Source organism: Moschus berezovskii, chromosome 16 (genome assembly GCF_049115385.1).
Source record: "Moschus berezovskii isolate FMDL1 chromosome 16, NW_MosBer_1.0, whole genome shotgun sequence".
Lineage (NCBI taxonomy): Eukaryota > Metazoa > Chordata > Mammalia > Artiodactyla > Moschidae > Moschus > Moschus berezovskii.
In genome coordinates this window covers 8,447,591-8,463,246 of record NC_142475.1, presented here as the reverse complement: position 1 = coordinate 8,463,246, position 15,656 = coordinate 8,447,591, and the positions used below count along the sequence as shown (strand labels likewise).

Genomic DNA, 15,656 nt, shown 5'->3' with positions numbered 1-15,656 from the left:
ATCAGGGTCCTTTCACATGAATCAGTTCTTTGCTTCAGATGGCCAAAGTATTGGAGTTTCAGCTTCAGCATCAGTCCTTCCAATGAATATTCAGGACTGATTTCCTTTAGGATGGGGTGGTTTGATCTCCTTGCAGTCCAAGGGACTCTCAAGAGTCTTCACCAACACCACAGTTCAAGAGCATCAGTTCTTCAGCGCTCAGTTTTCTTTATGGTCCAACTCTCACATCCATACATGACCACTGGAAAAACCGTAGCCTTGACTAGACGGACTTTTTACTGGCAAAGTAATGTCTCTGCTTTTTAATATGCTGTCTAGGTTGGTCATAGCTTTTCTTCCAAGTAGCAAGCATCTTTTAGTTTCATGGCTGCAGTCACCATCTGCAGTGATTTTGGAACCCCAAAAAATAAAGTCTGACACTGTTCGCATTGTTTCCCCATCTATTTGCCATGAAGTGATGGACTGGATGCCATGATCTTAGTTTTTTGAAAATTGAGTTTTAAGCCAAGTTTTTTTAAGGACAGACTTTTTGGCACAGTGGGGGAAGGAGAGGGTGGAATGATATGAGAGAGTAGCATTGAAACATATACGTTACCATATGTAAAATAGGTAGCCAGTGGGAATGTGCTGTATGATGCAGGGAACCCAACGCCCATGATCAGTGACAACCTACAGGTGTGGGATGGGGATGGAGGTGGGAAGGAGGTTTAAGAGGGAGGGGACATATGTATTCTCACGGCTGTTTCATGTTGATATATGGCAGAAACAATCACAATATTGTAATATAATTATCCTCTAGTTTAAAACCACAAAATTTTTTAAAAAAGAAAACAACTGAATAGCCAAATAGATACATGAAGCAAAGTCTTGAAGGGACCAAAGTGCAAGAGTTTCTTCCCCACAGATTTGATAATATCACTCTTCTGGTATATGGATGTGTTCACCCACCTGGAAACTTCCCAGACCCTGCACTTTTTTTCTTAAACAGGTTTGTTTTTAAATTGTCATTTATTTATTTTTCAGTGTGCTGGGCCTTCACTGCTGCATGGGCTTTTCTCTATTTGCGGCAAGCATGGGCTACTCTTGAGTTGCAGTGCATGGGCTTCTAGTTGCGGGGCCTCTCTCGTTGCTGAGCACGGGCTTTGTGGTTCACGGGCTTCAGCAGTTGTGGCTCCCAGTCTCTAAAGCACAGACTCAATAGCTGTGCACAGGCTTAGTTGCTGCGCGGGCTGTGGGATCTTCCTGGATTAGGATCAAACCCACATCTGCTACATTGATGGGTGGATTCTTTAATACTGAGCCATCAGGGAAGCCCCCAAACCTTGTAATTTGGGGATTTTTTTGGAAGCTTCATCACATAGGCGCAGTCTATCTTTAACTCAGTCTCCAACTCCGTCCTCTTCAGAGGATGTAGGAGTGTGGCTGAAGGGTCCACGCTTCTCATCATTGCTTCATCTTTCAGCTGACCAACCACTACCCAGGATCCCACCAAGAATCATCTCATTAGAACAGAAGACCAAATCACCCAGAAAATTTTAAGGAATTTAGGAGCTCTGTGTTAGGAACCCAGAGTCAAGAAACAAATATTAGAATGAAAGATGCTCTTAGTTTTCTTATCACTTAGGAAATTACAAGGAAAAGAATCTCTGTACCAGGAACCAGAGCAGTATATATTTTTTTTATTATTTAACAATATGGAAATCTCAGTTGCCAGTCCTTTTTTGTTAGCATTTTAAAAATTACAGCTCCACTATTTCTGGCCCAGTAAATGTCTAATATAGATCAAGACGGTGATAGTCTCTGATGAGATTCACAGTAGGTATGCAATAGATGTTTCTTGAATTCATGTTGATTATATAAATTTTTCATAAGTAAATACAAAAATATAAAGATAGGCTTATTAGAATTCCATTTTGGCAGGATATGAATTGCCCAGTAGGTATTATACCTGCTATATTTTATAAGATTTCTCTACTACTTGTGAATAACCAGATTAAAGAAGCCATGCATTTCCAATTTTCTGAAATTTTTCCATGGTTAATTGGCTTTGTTTCCATGTAAAAGGAAAATTGGAGGCAGTAGATGTTTGTCAGAGTTTATTCCCCTTCCTTCTCCTTTATGTAAAAACTACTTACCATTTTATAAAATAATGGACTGATAATGGACATCCAGTAAGAAATGAGTCAAAGGTGTTCTGAGAGACTCTGTGGTTTATAACATTATGTTTGATGTTCTATATCTACAGAGAGAATCAAATACAGCAGAGATTTCCTGTTGAAGCTCTCAAGTGTTTCCATCTGCAGGAAAAAACCAGACTTTCTGCCAGATCATCCCATTGTCATTCAAAAACCAGTAAGTAATTTTCTAATTTTGTATCATTTTAGTTCTAAATATATACTAGAGATTTTCATGTTATTTTAATTCTAAAATATTTGCCTTTTAAACGTTTTTAATCTTTCTCATTGTGAAATATAATTCAGTAAAGTACATAAATCTAAATATATGACCAGTTATGTAACTAATTGGAGAAGGAAATGGCAACCCACTCCAGTGTTCTTGCCTGGACAATCCCAGGGACGGGGGAGCCTGGTGGGCTTCCGTCTATGGGGTCACACAGAGTCGGACACGACTGAAGTGACTTAGCAGCAAAGTACATAAATCTAAATATATGACCAGTTATGTAACTAATTACCACTCTTGTCAAGAAATAGGATGGAATTCCATTTTAGGAAATACTTTTCTGTTGAAAGGTCATGGAAGGAGATCCTACGTTACCTTCTAAAAGTCTTGTTTTGTTTTTCAACTAACTTTTATAATTGATTTTACTATAGGTTGTGAGATACACAGGTGGTTTTACTATATATTATGAGATACAGGTGAAGTTTTAATTTTTACTGCATGGATATCCAGTCATCCTAGCAATATCTAGCAAAAGGATAGGCCTGCCATCTATTTTTATATTTATGTGTGGTCTGTTTATGGGCTGTCTGTCCTGTTCATTTACTTGTTTTATACAATAGGAAAACATGTTCTGCAACATGACTTTCTGTTTCTTTGCCTTTACTTTTCTGAAACATTTTATTGCATATAGTCAATTAATAGTGCTGCGGCAGTTTTAAGTGGATAATAAGTGTTCTTGCCTGGAGGATCCCAGGGAGGGGGGAGCCTGGTGGGCTTCCATCTATGGGGTCACACAGAGTCGTACACGACTGAAGTGACTTAGCAGCAGCAGCAGCAAAAGGACTCGGCCATTACATATACGTGTATTCATTCTCCCACAAACTCCCCTCCCATCCCGGCTGCCGCAGAACACTGAGAAGAGTTCTCTGTGCTACACAGTAGGACATTGTTGGTTATCCATCTTAAATATAGCAATGGGTACATGTGGATCCCAACTTCCCTAACCATCCCTTACCCCATCCTTACCCCACTGGCAACCATACATTCTTCTTTAAGTTTGTGTTTGTTTCTGTTTTGTAAAGTTCATTTGTATCACTTTGTTTTGGATTCTCATATTAGGGATATCATATGATATTTCTTCTTCTCTGTCAGAGTTACTTCACTCAATATGACAATCTCTAGGTCCATCCATGTTACCGCATATGACATTATTTCATTATTTGTAATTGCTGAGTAGTAGTCCATTGTATATATGCACCACATCATCTTTATCCATTCCTCTATCAATAGTTAGATTGTTTCCATGTCTTGGCTGTTGTAAACAGTGCTGCAGTGAACGCTGAGGTGCATGAATCCTTCCAGACCATGTGTTTCTCTGGATATATGCCCAGGAGTGAGACTGTAGGGTCATATGGTAGCTCTGTTACTGCTGTTGTTCAGCTGCTCAGTCGTATCCGACTCTGCAGCTCCAAGGACTGCAGCACTCCAGGCTCCCTGTCCTTCACTATCTTCAAGAGCTTGCTCAAACTCATGTGCACCCAACTGTCTCATCCTCTGTTATCCCCTTCTCCTCCTGCCCTCAATCTTTCCCAGCATCAGGGTCTTTTCTAATGAAACGGCTCTTCGCATCAGGTGACCCAAGTATTGGAGCTTCAACTTCAGCATCAGTCCTTCCAATGAATATTCAGGGTTGACTTCCTTTAGGATTGACTGGCTTAATCTCCTTGCAGTCCAAGGGACTCTTAAGAGTCTTCTCCAACACCACAGTTCAAAAGCATCAATTCTTCAGCACTCAGCCTTCTTTATGGTCCAGCTCTCACATCCATACATGCTGCTGCTGCTGCTGCTGCTTCGTTGCTTCACTCATGTCCAACTGTGCAACCCCATAGACAGCAGCCCACCAGGCTCCCCTATCTCTGGGATTCTCCAGGCAAGAATACTGGAGTGGGTTGCCATTTCCTTCTCCAGTGCATGAAACTGAAAAGTGAAAGTGAAGTCACTCAGTCATGACCGACTCTTAGCGACCCCATGGACTGCAGCCCACCAGGCTTCTCCGTCCATGGGATTTTCCAGGCAAGAGTACTGGGGTGGGGTGCCATTGCCTTCTCTGATCCATACATTACTACTGGAAAAACTATAGCTTTGATTATATGGACCTTTGTTGGCAAAGTAACGTCTCCGCTTTTTAATATGCTGTCTAGGTTTGTCATAGCTTTTTCTTCCAAGAAACAAGCATCTTTTAATTTCATGGCTGCAGTCACCATCTGCAGTGATTTTGGAGCTGAAGAAAATAAAGTCTGTCACTGTTTCCATTGTTTCCCCATCTATTTGCCGTGAAGTGATGAGACCAGATGCTACTTTTAGTCTTTTAAGGAACCTCCATACTGTTCTCCATTAGGGCTGTACCAATTTATATTCCCACCAACATTTTAGTGTGGATTTTTGATAATAGCCATTTTGACTGGTGTGAGGTAATCTCATTGTATTTTTGATTTGCATTTCTCTAATAACTTAGCGGTGTTGAACATCTTTTCATGTGTTTGTTGGCCATCTGTATGTCTTCTTTGGAGAAGCATCTATTTAGGTCTTCTGCCCATTTTTTGTTGGGTTGTTTCGTTTTGATGACATTAAGCCTCATGAGCTATTTGTACATTTTAGAGACCCTTGTTGGCCACATTATTTGCAAATATTTTATCCCATACTGGGGTTGTCTTTTCGCTTTGTTTATGGTTTTCTTTACTGTGCAAAAGCTTTTCAGTTTATTTAGGCCCTGTTTGTTTATATTTGTTTTTATTTCCATTTTTGTGGGAGATGGAATGAAAAAGATATTGCTGATATATATGTCAGTGAGTATTCTGCCTATATTTTCCTTTGGGAGTTTTATTCTGTCTGGTGTCACATTTAGGTCTTTAATCCATTTTGAGATTTTTTTTGTGTATGTATTAAAGAATGACCTAATTTCATTTTTTCACATATAGCTGTCCAGTTTTTCCAACATCATTTGTTGAAGAGACTGTCTTTTTACCAATGTATAGTCATCCCCTTTGGCATAGATTAATTGATCATAGGTGCGTGAGATTATTTCTGGGCTTTCTATCCTGTTATATTGATCTATTTTGCTATTTTTGTGCCAGTACCATACTGTTGTGATTACTATAGTTTTGTAATATAGTCTGAGGTCAACAGCCTGATTCCTCTAGCTCTGTTTTTCTTTCTCCAGATTGCTTTGGCCATTTGGGGTCTTTTGTGTCTCTATACAAAAGTTAAGATTTTTTTTATTGTAATTTTTTGAAAAATGCCATTGGTGATTTAATAGGGATTGCATTGAATTTGTAGATTGCCTTGGGTAGTATCGTCATTTTGACAATATTGATATTTCCATTCCATGAACATGGTATGTTTTTTCCTTCTGTTTGTGTCTTCAGTTTCTTTCACTGGCATCTTATACTTTTCAGAATACAGGCCTTTGTCTCTTTAGGTAAGTTTATTCCTAAGTATTTTATGCAGTGATAAATGGGATTGTTTCTTGAATTTCTTGTTCTCATCTTTGATTGTTAGTATATAGAAATGCAATGGATTTCTGTGTATTAATTTTGTAACCTGCAGGTTTATCACATTCATTGATGAGCTCTAGTAGTTTTTTGGTAGAATCTTTAAGATATTCTATGTATCGTATCATGTCATCTGCAAACAATGAAAAGTTTAACTTCTTCTTTTCCAATTTGAATTCCCTTTATTTATCTTGTCTGATTGCTCTAACTCGGATTTCCAAAACAGTGTTGAATAAAATTGGTGAGAGTGGACATCCGTCTTATTTGTGGTTTTAGAGGAAATGCTTCCAACTTTTCACCATTGAGTAAAATGTTAGTAGCAGGTTTGTCATATATGGTGTTTATCAGATTGAGGTATATTCAATCTGTGCCCACTTTCTGGAGAGTTTTTGTCATAAATGGGTACTGAATTTTGTCAAAAGATTTTTATGCATCTATTAAGATGATTGTATGGTTTTTATTCTTATATGGTGTATCAAATTGATTGATTTGTGTATACTGAAGAATCCTTGCATTCCTGGGATAAATCCCACTTGGTCATGATGTATGATCCTTTTAATGTGTTATGAGATTCTGTTTGCTAGGATTTTGTTGAGGATTTTTGCATCTGTGTTCATCGGTGATTTTCTTTCTTTATGGGGTCTGTCTGGTTTTAGTATTATGGTGATGGTAGCCTCATAGAATGAGATTGTGAGTTTTCTTTCCTCTGCAATTTTTGAAACAGTTTCCGAAGGACAGGTGTTAGCTGTTCTCTAAATGTTTGGTAGTATTCACCTGTGAAGCCATCCAGTCCTTGAATTTGTTTGTTAGAAATTTTTTTTATGACAGTTTCAATTTCAGTTCTTTGGTCTGTTCATATTTTCAGTGTTCTTCCTGGTTCAGTCTTGAGAAGCTCTACCTTTCAGAGAATTTGTTCGTTTCTTCCAGGTTGTCCATTTTATTGGCATGTAGTTGGTTGTAGTAATCTCTTATGATCCTTAGTATTTCTGTGGTGACAGTTGTCACTTCTCATTTTCATTTCCAACTGTATTGATTTGAGTTTTCTCCTTTTTTTTTTCTTGATGAGTCTGAATAAAGGTTTATCAAATTTGTTTATCTTTTCAGAGAATCAGCATTTAGTTTCATTGTTCTTTCCTATTGTTTTCTTTGTCTCCATTTCATTTATTTTTGCCCTGATCATTATGATTTTTTCCTTCCATTAACTTTAGGTTTTGTTTGTTCTTTCTGTAGTTGTTTTAGTTGGAAGGTTCAGTTCAGTTCAGTCGCTCGGTCGTGTCCGACTCTTTGCGACCCCATGAATCACAGCACGCCAGGCCTCCCTGTCCATCACCAGCTTCCGGAGTTCACTCAAACTCATGTCCATCGAGTCGGTGATGCCATCCAGCCGTATCATTCTCTGTTGTTTATTTGACATTTTTCTTGTTTCTTGAGGTAAAATTGTATTGCTATAAACTTCTGTATTAGACTACTTTTGTAGCATCTCATAGGTTTTGGATCATTGTGCTTTCATTTTCACTTTTCTTTAGGCATTTTTAATTTCTTTTTTGATTTATTCAGTGATCCATTGTTTGTTTAGTAACATATGGTTTAGCTTCCTCCTGTTTGTATTTTTTATAGTTTTTTTTTCTTGTGGTTTACTTCTAATCTCATTGTGTTGTGGTCTGTGATTGGAAGTCAGGTGGGCCTTCCAAGCTAGTGGACGTGATGGAATTCCAGTTGAGCTATTTCAAATTCTGAAAGATGATGCTGTGAAAGTGCTGCCCTCAATATGCCAGCAAATTTGGAAAACTCAGTAGTAGCCACAGGACTGAAAAAGGTCAGTCTTCATTCCCATCCCAAAGAAAGGCAATGCCAAAGAATGTTCAAACTACCGCACAATTGCACTCATCTCACATGCTAGTAAAGTCATGCTTAAAATTCTCCAAGCCAGGCTTCAGCAGTACATGAACTATGAACTTCCAGATGTTCAAGCTGGTTTTAGAAAAGGCAGAGGAACCAGAGATCAAATTGCCAACATCTGCTGGATCATAGAAAAAGCAAGAGAGTTCCAAAAAAACATCTATTTCAGCTTTATTGACTATGCCAAAGCCTTTGACTCTGTGGATCACAATAAACCATGGAAAATTCTGAAAGAGATGGGAATACCAGACTACCTGACCTGCCTCTTGAGAAACCTGTATGCAGGTCAGGATGCAACAGTTAGAGCTGGATATGGAACAACAGACTGGTTCCAAATAGGAAAAGGAGTACGTCAAGGCTGTATATTGTCGCGCTTCTTATTTAACTTATATGCAGAGTACATCATGAGGAACGCTGGGCTGGAAGAAGCACAAGCTAGAATCAAGATTGCTGGGAGAAATATCAATAACCTCAGATATGCAGATGACACCACCCTTATGGCAGAAGTGAAAAAGAACTAAAGAGCCTCTTGATGAAAGTGAAAGAGGAGAGTGAAAAAGTTGGCTTAAAGCTCAACATTCAGAAAACTAAGATCATGGCATCTGGTCCCATCACTTCATGGGAAATAGATGGGGAAACAGTGGAAACAGTGTCAGACTTTACTTTTTGGGGCTCCAAAATCACTGTGGATGCTGATTGCAGCCATGAAATTAAAAGACGCCTACTCCTTGGAAGGAAAGTTATGACCAACCTAGATAGCATATTAAAAAGCAGAGACATTACTTTGTCAACAAAGGTCCATCTAGTCAAAGCTATGGTTTTTCTGGTGGTCATGTATGGATGTGAAAGTTGGACTATAAAGAAAGCTGATCGCCAAAGAATTGATGCTTTTGAACTGTGGTGTTGGAGAAGACTCTTGAGAGTCCCTTGGATTGCAGGAAGATCCAGCCAGTCCATTCTAAAGGAGATCAGTCCTGGGTGTTTATTGGAAGGACTGATGCTGAAGCTGAAACTCCAATACTTTGTCCACCAGATGCAAAGAGCTGACTCATTTGAGAAGACCCTGATGCTGGGAAAGATTGAGGGCAGGAGGAGAAGGGGACAACAGAGGATGAGATGGTTGAGTGGCATCACCAACTCGATGGACCTGGGTTTGGGTGAACTCCGGGAGTTGGTGATAGACAGGGAGGCCTGGCGTGCTGCAGTTCATGGGATGGCAAAGAGTCGGACACGACTGAGCGACTGAACTGAACTGAACTGTGATTGGATAAATACTTGATATGATTTTATTAAGTTTATCAAGGCTCACCTCACATGGCTCAACATGTGGTCAGCCCTGGAGAATGTTCTGTGTGCACTTCAGCTTCTGCTGCTTTTTTTATTCTGCTGCTTTGGGATGGGAAGTTTTATAAATATCAATTAAACATATCTGATCTAATGTGTCACTAACCCTGTATTTGTGTATTGATTTTCTGTCTGGACAATCCCTCCGTTGATGAAAGTGGGGTGTTTAAGTCCTCCAGTATTACTGTGTTACTGTCAATTTTTTTCCTTTATGGATGTTAGTATTTACATTATATATTGAGGTGTCCCTGTGTTAGCTGCATATATTTAACAACTGTTTCATCGTCTTAGATTGATCCCTTTAGCATTGGGAAGTATCTTTGTTTGTCTATTGTAAGTCTTTGTTTTAAAGTCAGTTTTGTCTGCTGTGAGTATTGGTAATCCCATTCTCTCTTGATTTCCGTTTGTGTGGTATACCTCTCTCCTTCACTTTCCCTAAGTTTGTGTTTCTAGGTCTGAGATTGGTCTCCTACAGACGGCATATATATTGTCTTGTTTCTGTATCCACCCTGCCAGGCTCTGTCTCTTCACTGGCACATTTAATGTATTTGCATTTATGGGTCACTATCAGTATGTATGTTTCCACTGCCATTTTCTTAGTTATTTTGGGTTTGTTTTTGTAGGCCTGTTTTCTTCCCCGCTCTTGTTCTCTTGTGGTTTGATGACCATCTTTAGTGTTGTGTTTGGGTAGCTTTTTCTTTTGTGTCTTTGGGTTTCCAGAAGGTCTTGGAATAGGAAATGACAGCCCACTCCAGTATTCTTACCTGGAGAATCCCATGGACAGAGGAGCCTGGCAGGCTACAGTCCATGGGGTTGCAGAGATTCAAGCAACTGAGCACAGTGAAGATTTTTTGGTTTGTTTTGTGTTTAATTAATTGAAGGATAATTGCTGTACAGAATTTTGTGGTTTTCTGTCAGACATCAGCAAGAATCAGTCATAGGTACACACATGTCCCGTCCCTCCTGAACTTCCCTCCCAACCCTCTAGATTGTTACAGAGCCCCTGTTTGAGTTCCCGGGGTCACACAGCAGATTCCCATTGGCTATCTATTTTACGTATGGTCATGTAAGTTTCCCTGTTACGGTCTGCATACATCCGACACTCTCCCTCCTCCCCTGCCCCCGTATCTTAGGTCTATTCTCTATGTCTGGTTTTGCATTACTTCCCTGGAAATAAGTTCTTCAGTGTCATCTTTCTAGATTACATATATATGCGTTAGTGTATGATATTTACATTTCTCTTTCTGGCTTACTTGCACCACAGCTTCTTTATCCATTCATCTGCTGATGGGTGTCTTGTTTGCTTTCAGGTTCTAGTTACTATGAATAGTGCTGCAATGAACATTGGCACACATGTGTCTTTTTGCAGTTTTGGTTTCCTCAGGGTATATGTCTAGCAGTGGGATTGATGGGTCATGTGGTGGTTTTATTCCTAGTTTTTAAGGAAGCTTTGATATGATAGTACATATATCCACAAGTTTTAAGTTGGTGCTCTTTCCTGCTTAGAGGAATTCCTGTCACATTTGTTGCACAGCCGGTCTGGTGCTTTTGTTTGTCATTTTGTCTGTCTTCGCTTCTGTTGGTCTGTAAAGCATTTGCTTTCTCCATCAGCCCTGAAGGAGAGCTTTGCTGGGTAGATTGTTCTGGGTTGTAGTTTCTTCCCTATTATCGCTTTAAAGACATCACGCCACTCCCTTCTGCCTGCAGAGTTTCTGCTGAGAATTCGGCCTGTAACCTTATGGGAGTTCCGCCTGTATGTTACTTGTCCTTTTTCCCTTGTTGTTTTAATATTTTATGTCTGTCTTTGATTTTTGTCAGTTTGATTATTGTGTGTCTCAGTGTGTTCTTCCTCAGGTTTATTATGTCTGGGACTCTGTGCTTCCTTGACTTGATAGACTATTTCCTTTCGCATGTTACGCAGTTTTCTTACTGTAATCTTTTCAAGTATTTTCTCAGGCCTCCCCCTTTGTCCTCGTCTGGGACCCCATGGTCTGACTGTTGGCGTGTTCATTGTTGTCACGGAGGGCTCTGAGGCGGTCCTCGTGTATTTCATGCTTGTTTACCCTGCCCCTCGGCAGTTGTTTCACCATTGAGCTCACTTAAACCCATTCTCCCGCCGCAGTTATTCTGCTGTTGCTTCCTTCTAGGCTAGTTTATATTTCAGTTATTGTACTTATCTCTGTTTGTTCTTTAGTGCTGTTGCTTAGTTGCTCAGTCATGTTTGCCTCTTTGCGGCCCCATGGACTGTAGCCTGCCAGGCTCCTCTGTCCATGGGATTCTCCAGGCAAGGATATTGGAGTGAGTTGCCATGTCCTTCTCCAGGAGATCTTCTCAATGCAGGGATCAAACCAGGTCTCCTGCATTGTAGGCAGATTCTTTACCAGCTGAGCTTTTGTTTAACATTTCTTGCCTCTTCTCAAACTTTGCCTCCATTCTTTTCCCCAGATCCCAGGTCATTTTCACTGTTGTTATTCTGAATCCTTTTTCTGGAAGGTTGCCTATCTCCATTGCATTTAGGTTTTTTTGGAGAGGTTCTATCTCGTTCCTTCATTCCTCTCCCTTTTTTGTTTAACTTTTGTGGTTATGGTTTTTGTTTTAGAGGCTGCAGGATTGTAGTTCTTTTTGTTTCTGCTCTCTGCTCTCTGGTGAATGAGGCTGCCTAGGAAGCTGTGCAAGCTTCCTGATGGGAGGGCCTGATGGTGGGTAGAACTGAGTCTTGGTATGGTTATCAGGGGCCGTGCTCGCTAAAGCTTTAATCTGCTTTTCTGCTGATGGTTGGGGCTGCTGTCCCTCCCTGTTAGCTGTTTGGCCTGAAGCAACCCAGCCTTCGAACCTACAGGGTTCACATTATTTTGGACAGATCATATGCAGTGAAATTGAGTTTACTTTTATTTTTTGCATTAATAATGTTGTTAAAAATTAGGTACTACAGAAACAGAACTGGTTTGGAATATAATCTGTTTTAAAATGAATTGCATATGTTCTTCTATGAAAAACTGTTTTATTTGATAAATTCCAGTTACTTTAATAGTTTCTATGGAAACATGCATTTAGATCTGCAAACAATAAGACAGAATTTGTTCGATAAAGTAATTATTAAAAGCTACATTCTGAGCGACTGAACTGAACTGAACATTCATTCAACCTAATTGGTAAATTAACATTTTCTTCTTTATTACAGGAAAACAACCAAAGCTTTAAGTAACATTTTAAGAACATATATATTTCAAGATAAAGAATTATTCAGTTTCTATTTTGGACACCTGCAAATGAAGTGGATCTAGTAACAATAACTGTAATGGACTGTGCCAATTCATTTTTAATTTTGATGGTTGGGTATTCGGTTTCTCCTAAAATGAGAAAGAGATTTTAAACCTTAAGAATTTTCTAATCAGTTTCAGCTTTGTAGGCAGTTTCCTGCATAAATTGGGAAGTAACACTGGAAAGTAAGAATTTGGTTAGTGAAATGGGAAGACTGTATTTATAATTTGAATGCTACTTGCAATATTTTGTTTTTCATCACTTATAATAATGGAATGGAAATGTAAGCTGTAAAGATTCACAAATATAAAGTATTTGCTACGATGTATATATGATACATAATTTCTTATTGCTTTGAAGTTGCTTTTATTCTGTTTCCCACTGATTTCATATTAGCACTTGAAAGGATCTTTACAATCTCCCTAGAGGCTTAGAATAATTCAGGATGTTCAATGAACAGTTCTCAATGACAGGAGGTAGAATATTTTAAGAGGTATTTCTTTTCAAATATATGATTGATCTCTAGATTTGTGATAATAACAACATTGTCTTAGATATCTTTTATTTCCAAAAGAGGAATAATTGAGGCATTTGCAAATAATTGAGGTGCATTAAATTTCAATTCTGTAATTTCTTATAGCAAGAACATGTATGGATGAAGAATCTGGGGGTTTAAACTTTTAGCTCCTAGAAATTTTATACAATAAATCTGCAATTTGTCATTCTGGATAGTACTCTGGTTAAAAAAAAAGTTCCAGTGCAGTGTCACAGATACTGAAAATTGCTGATATAAAGGTAAGTGTAAACTCTCCCTGGTTTGAATCTCTCAGATCCCTGGGTCTATTGGCAAGGAATCCAAGGACATCATTTGTCAGAAAGTTTATCTTAAACTGAATGTTGAACTCCTAAAACCATGACCTTTTCCTTCACGTGTCTTTGGGCTTGTTGCCCAGATTCAAACTTTAGTCCAGGGTTTCCCATCTTGGTCTTTATTATATTACTTTTCACTGTTTTGTTCCCCAGAAAAAGATTGCTCTTTAAATAGGAAAAAAAGCCTTCACTAGCCATAAATTTATTGGTTTACTTAAACATGAGTTTAAACCTATGGTCCAATTTTTTTCACTAGTTTTTGCCCTATTATTTCTGTTTATATCATAGGTTCTAGTATTTATATGTGTATGATACACACACACTGTCACATACATACACAAAAATACATGTAATTTATAGAAGAGCTAGGGTCATCTCAACAAAGAAGTAATTAAAACGATTTACCATATAATTAACTTGGTTTGCTTTATTTACCTATTCTTAAAGGCTGTTGACTCTACTTGAAAAGCGTGATGGAACCTATTCAGTTTGGAATCTAAAGTGTCCTTTACTTAGCACTGTTACTGAGGGCAGAACCCTTTTAAAGTCATACTACCATTCCACTTGGAAACTGCCTAGTATCCAAAGGATTTGATGTATTTTCTGAATCTACTGAAATGGACCAGCCAGAACAATATATTGATTGGCTATAATTTGTATTTTTGTAATCATTTATAACCAGCATTTTCAAGAAGAGTTTGTATATCAGAAGTCCCCAAGGTTTCAAACTCTTTTGATCCTTTCTTACTGTATATAATCAGAGTGAGACTGCAGAGACTGTTTTATTATCTTTGCCTTTGTACATACATATAGCATATTTAAATAATCATTGTATATCTCTATTCATATTGTTCTTTGCTTTGTATATAAATTAAAACAGTTGAGCCAGGTGTTGTTTCGTAGTGTTTTCACATTTAGAAATGACCAGACACACACACATACAATATGACTATGTATGTCAATATTCACTACCTAATTCTAGTAGAAGCTATGGAAAATTCTTTAATTTTATTTGGCTTGATTGAGGGTATATAAAGGTCTTTGTTAGACTTTATATTCGTTTATGTTATATAAACTTTTATATTTAAAAAGTAAAATTTTAGTTCAGCCTTTCTTTTCATCTGAGTTATCCAACAGTTAAAAAAATAGGAAAAATTCACTTTATATTTGCTTCCCAGAGGACCTGTAGTTTCAAAGGAATTTGGCCTAATAACATGATAACAAATTTCTATATGCATTGAATTTTCATTAGCAGTATTTATCAGAATAAAGAAATTATATTAAAAATATTTCATTTATGAGCTTGTACAGCAGAGTATATAAGGTCCATAGTCTTAGCTGATCTAGTGATGCTGAGATATTAGTCATTCTAGGGTTGAAACTGTAAAATAGATGTTTTTTGTCCACTACATATTTTATTATTTCCCTGAAGTTTTATACATATTTTATAATTCTTTGTTCACTTAGGTTAAAATTTTGGTTTTAAAGTATTTGAAATTACTGTTGTTGTTTAGTCTCTGAGTCATGCCTGACTCTCTGAGACCTCATGGACCTGCATGCTAGTTCCCTCTGTCTACTATCTCCCAGAGTTTGCTCAGAGCCATAGTCATCGAGTCAGTGATGCTGTCCAAGCATCTCATCCTCTGTCCTCCCCTTCTCCTTCTGCCTTCAATCTTTCCCAGCATCAGGGTCTTTTCCAGTGAGTCAGCACTTTGCATCAGATGGCCAGAGTACTGGAGCTTCAGCAACAGTCCTTCCAATGAATATTCAGGGTTAGTTTCCTTTAGTATTGACTGGTTTCATCTCCTTGCTGTCCATGGGACTCTCACGAGTCTTCTCTACCACAGTTTGAAGGCATCATTTCTTCGGCGCTCAGCCTTCTTTATGGACCAACTCTCACATCTGCACATGCTGCTGCTAAGTCGCATCAGTTGCATCCGACTCTGTCTGACCCCATAGACGGCAGCCCACCAGGCTCCTCTGTCCCTGGGATTCTCCAGGCAAGAAAACTGGAGTGGGTTGCCATTGCCTTCTCCACATCTATAATGACCCCTGGAAAAACCGCAGCTTTGACCATACAGATCTTTGTTGGCAAAGTGATGTCTCTGCTTTTTAATATGCTGTCTAAGTTTATCATAGCTTTCCTTCCAAGGAACAAGTGTCTTTTAATTTTATGGCTGCAGTCACCATCTGCAGTGATTTTGGATCCCAAGGAAAGAAAGTCTGTCACTGCTTCCACTTTTCCTCCTTCTATTTGCCAAGTGATGGGACCAGATACCATGATCTTAGTTTTTTGAATGCTGAGTTTTAAGCCAGCTTTTTCACTCTCCA

General features: G+C 38.6%; 1 protein-coding gene across 2 annotated transcripts in view; it reads left to right on the top strand.

The window, feature by feature from the left end:
• The window catches only part of C16H8orf88 (chromosome 16 C8orf88 homolog), a 35,628-nt gene extending 21,286 nt beyond the window's left edge, over positions 1–14,342 (top strand). The window contains exons 5-6 of one of the 2 annotated variants that reach the window (XM_055431927.2): positions 2,246–2,352; positions 12,376–14,342. In XM_055431927.2, coding sequence (XP_055287902.1) covers positions 2,246–2,352; positions 12,376–12,399 — 131 coding nt within the window. In that variant the 3' untranslated portion in view covers positions 12,400–14,342. Of the gene's footprint in view, positions 1–904; positions 989–2,245; positions 2,353–12,375 lie in introns of those variants that run through there. The other variant, XM_088844601.1, reaches the window with a different exon arrangement.
• The last annotated feature ends 1,314 nt before the right edge of the window (positions 14,343–15,656 follow it).